The 3,008-nt window shown below is 34.2% G+C and overlaps 1 protein-coding gene across 1 annotated transcript; it reads left to right on the top strand.

The window, feature by feature from the left end:
* The first annotated feature begins 299 nt into the window (after positions 1-299).
* On the top strand, positions 300-1,703 carry LOC133197872 (proton-coupled folate transporter-like). The gene has a single exon (XM_061334057.1). It carries the CDS (start codon positions 300-302, stop codon positions 1,701-1,703), a length of 1,404 nt encoding a protein of 467 aa, XP_061190041.1.
* The last annotated feature ends 1,305 nt before the right edge of the window (positions 1,704-3,008 follow it).

The following is a 3,008-nucleotide window of genomic DNA, read 5'->3' as shown; positions in this document are numbered from 1 at the left end:
CCTGCTTCTGAATACCCGTATAACAGCTAGAGATCTTTTCTAATTTTTATCTTTTCAAAAGATAAGCTTGTTGCGGATCATACACGCATATATCCACACGAAACTTATATAAGGATTAAACTGTTCTAAATTTCAAATAATTGCCTTGAAATTGAAGTTACTGTAATTAGTTATAATCTTTATTGATCTAAGATGGATTTTTTTTTGCTGAAAGCTTTATTCATTTTTTCAGATTCAGGTGGACCGCTCTCTGGTCTATATCTTGACTGATTTGTGAAATGATACATCCGTATGAGAAAATGTCGCCAAGTGACTTAAATTTGATCATAGTTAACCTCGTCTTCTTTGTTTACAAAGTTGGAGAATCCATGTTAGACACGACAACTAAACCGTATCTAGTCAGTGCAGTATGCTACGATACTTATTTGTATAAGCAAACAGAAAACATGACGTGCAAGGATCTTGAGAAAAACCCGGCACTTGAAGATCACATGCAAAGCCTTTCTGGAAATTATTTGATTTACTATAGATTGCTTTTAAATATTCCCGCCATTCCTTTAGCTCTTCTCTGTGGATCTTACAGTGACCGATATGGAAGAAAAATACCTATCTTCCTTCCAAGTGTAGGCAGTGTTTTTGCAGTCATGTTGTACATCTTGAGCGATCTGGTGCCCCTGTACCGGATTCCTCTGATATTTTGCGGCATCGCACTTCAAGGGCTTTTCGGGAAGAGCTCTGTTATAACAATGGCTGTAAATAGCATGGTTTGTGATATTTCACTATCTGGGAATCGAACAAGGATCCTCGGTATTCTTTTAGCTATGAATTTCCTTGGTGTTTGCGTAGGATCTTTGCTCTCTGGATTAATACAAAGCTTATTTGATCTCAGTGTTACATTTTTTTGTGTCACAATTCTTCATGGAATGTCCATTTTGTTTACCATCTTTCTGATCGACGAAACAGTAGGGCATAGCAAAGAGCAGAAATCAAAGATAACGAAATGTGAAGTGTGTGAAATCTTTCGGCCATCGAATTTTAAAGATGCAATAACTGTTGTAACAAGACCCCGGTTTTTAAATGACAGAAAAATAATCATTGTACTTCTTGTTATTTCGTTGGTTACTCAAATCTGCAGGACTGGGGAGAGCGACATCAATCTTCTTTTCATAACTAGGCGACCGCTCAGTTGGCCAAAACCTTGGTATGGATACCTTTTGTCTTTAGAGTACGCTGTTAAGGGGGTGTGTCTATTTCTTTTTCTCCCGCTTTTCTCCAATCAGTTGATGCTTTCTGACGTCACAATTGTCATGCTGGGAATTATATGTAAATTAGTTCGTTTGGTGTGGGCGGGCTTCTGCAACACTACCTGGATGGTGTTTGTTTCGGTTGCCATAGGAGCAATGGCTGGAATGACAACTTCCGCTCTGCGTTCATTGGCCAGTAAAGCTGTTGACGGAGATGAAGCGGGGAAAATGTTTGCCATACTAACCGCCGCCGAAACTTCGTCTAAATTTCTAGGATCCCTAATATTCTTGAACATATATGGTGTCACTGCACATTTTTTTCCTGGGATAGCTTTTTTAATTGAAGCCTTTGTATATTTATGTCTGCTATTGGTTTTAATCGTTATGTTCAGACCACTGAAAAAGCTACAATCAAGTGTATTAAGGCATATTTCTCACTCGGACTACTTCTCTAAGTGAGGAATTTTTGTTTTATTTTTCAGATGTTGTAAGATCATAAGGACATAAAAGATAAAATGCATGGTATAAGAAAAAAATTGAAATATAATACTGTATTGAATATGATTTAGCTCAGAAAGGAATATCCTGTGTGTAATTTTAAGTATACATTTATTTATTTATTGTATTTCATCGAATATTTTTTTTTATTAACTTGTGTTTTTTTAATCATTTTAAAGAAAAAATCCTGAGCAAAATCTTGACATCTCTGCAAACAAACGGTTCATTTCCAGATTAAAACTGGGAAAATTAATGCACATGGTTCTTTTTTTTCAAGAAGAGGCATTTTTGCATGTACTATACATTCATGTTTCTGGTACAAAAATTCATGTGTCTTAAGAACTATGCAAATACTTCGTTTGCTTACCAAATAAAGCAAATGCATGTTCAACAACAACAACAAAAAGAAAAAAAAATGCAGAAAGGCCATTTCTTGTAATCTGAACGATTTTTTCTATTAAATGTACATATACAGAGAATGTTTTCCACTGGGGCTACGACTGCATGGTGTTTAGCAAATATTTAAAAAAAAAAAAAAATATCAGTTTTGAAAAATTTTAAAGAGAACTCTTAACTGAATTTAAGGAAAATTTATTTGTTACACAATTGTAGTTTATTACCATGATTGTTTAATTCAAGAGGTTTTTAATTACATTAAGCTTAATAAACATATGGACAACTTTTAATCTAAAACATATCTATTCTCATGAATATACATGTACGTGTGTATCTAAAAACCAGGCAGTAATCTAAATAAACTCTTATAGCCTTTGTCTTATTATTGATAAAAAGGAATACAGTGATTATGTCAGCACTAAACATTTTGTTTCTTAATGTGTTTTCTGCTTTGTCCCAGTCGGTTTTTCTCTCTTCAATCTACTTAAGGTTCATTGACTCTCTTATAAGATAGACAACTCTCTCTTCAGTCTACTTAAGGTTCATTGACTCTCTTATAAGATAGACAACTCTCTCTTCAGTCTACTTAAGGTTCATTGACTCTCTTATAAGATAGACAACTCTCTCTTCAGTCTACGTAAGGTTCATTGACTCTCTTATAAGATGGACAACTCCCTCTTCAAGTCTACTTAAGGTTCATTGACTCTCCTATAAGAGAGACAACTCTCTCTTCGATCTACTTAAGGTTCATTGACTCTCTTATAAGAGAGACAACTCTCGCTAGGATAAATGATTATTATTCTTTCATAAAATTTTCAAATTATAAGAAATAAAAAAAAAAATCTGCCCTAGCATGGATGTCAAAATATT

Source organism: Saccostrea echinata, unplaced genomic scaffold (genome assembly GCF_033153115.1).
Source record: "Saccostrea echinata isolate AGI-Se365-2 ecotype Australia unplaced genomic scaffold, CSIRO_AGI_Sech_v1 ptg000032l, whole genome shotgun sequence".
NCBI lineage: Eukaryota > Metazoa > Mollusca > Bivalvia > Ostreida > Ostreidae > Saccostrea > Saccostrea echinata.
This window is presented reverse-complemented; position numbering and strand designations above follow the sequence as displayed.

Bases quoted from the DNA above. Each gene is read 5' to 3' on its own strand.
- LOC133197872 (XM_061334057.1), top strand. From the start codon at position 300: ATGTCGCCAAGTGACTTAAATTTGATCATAGTTAACCTCGTCTTCTTT.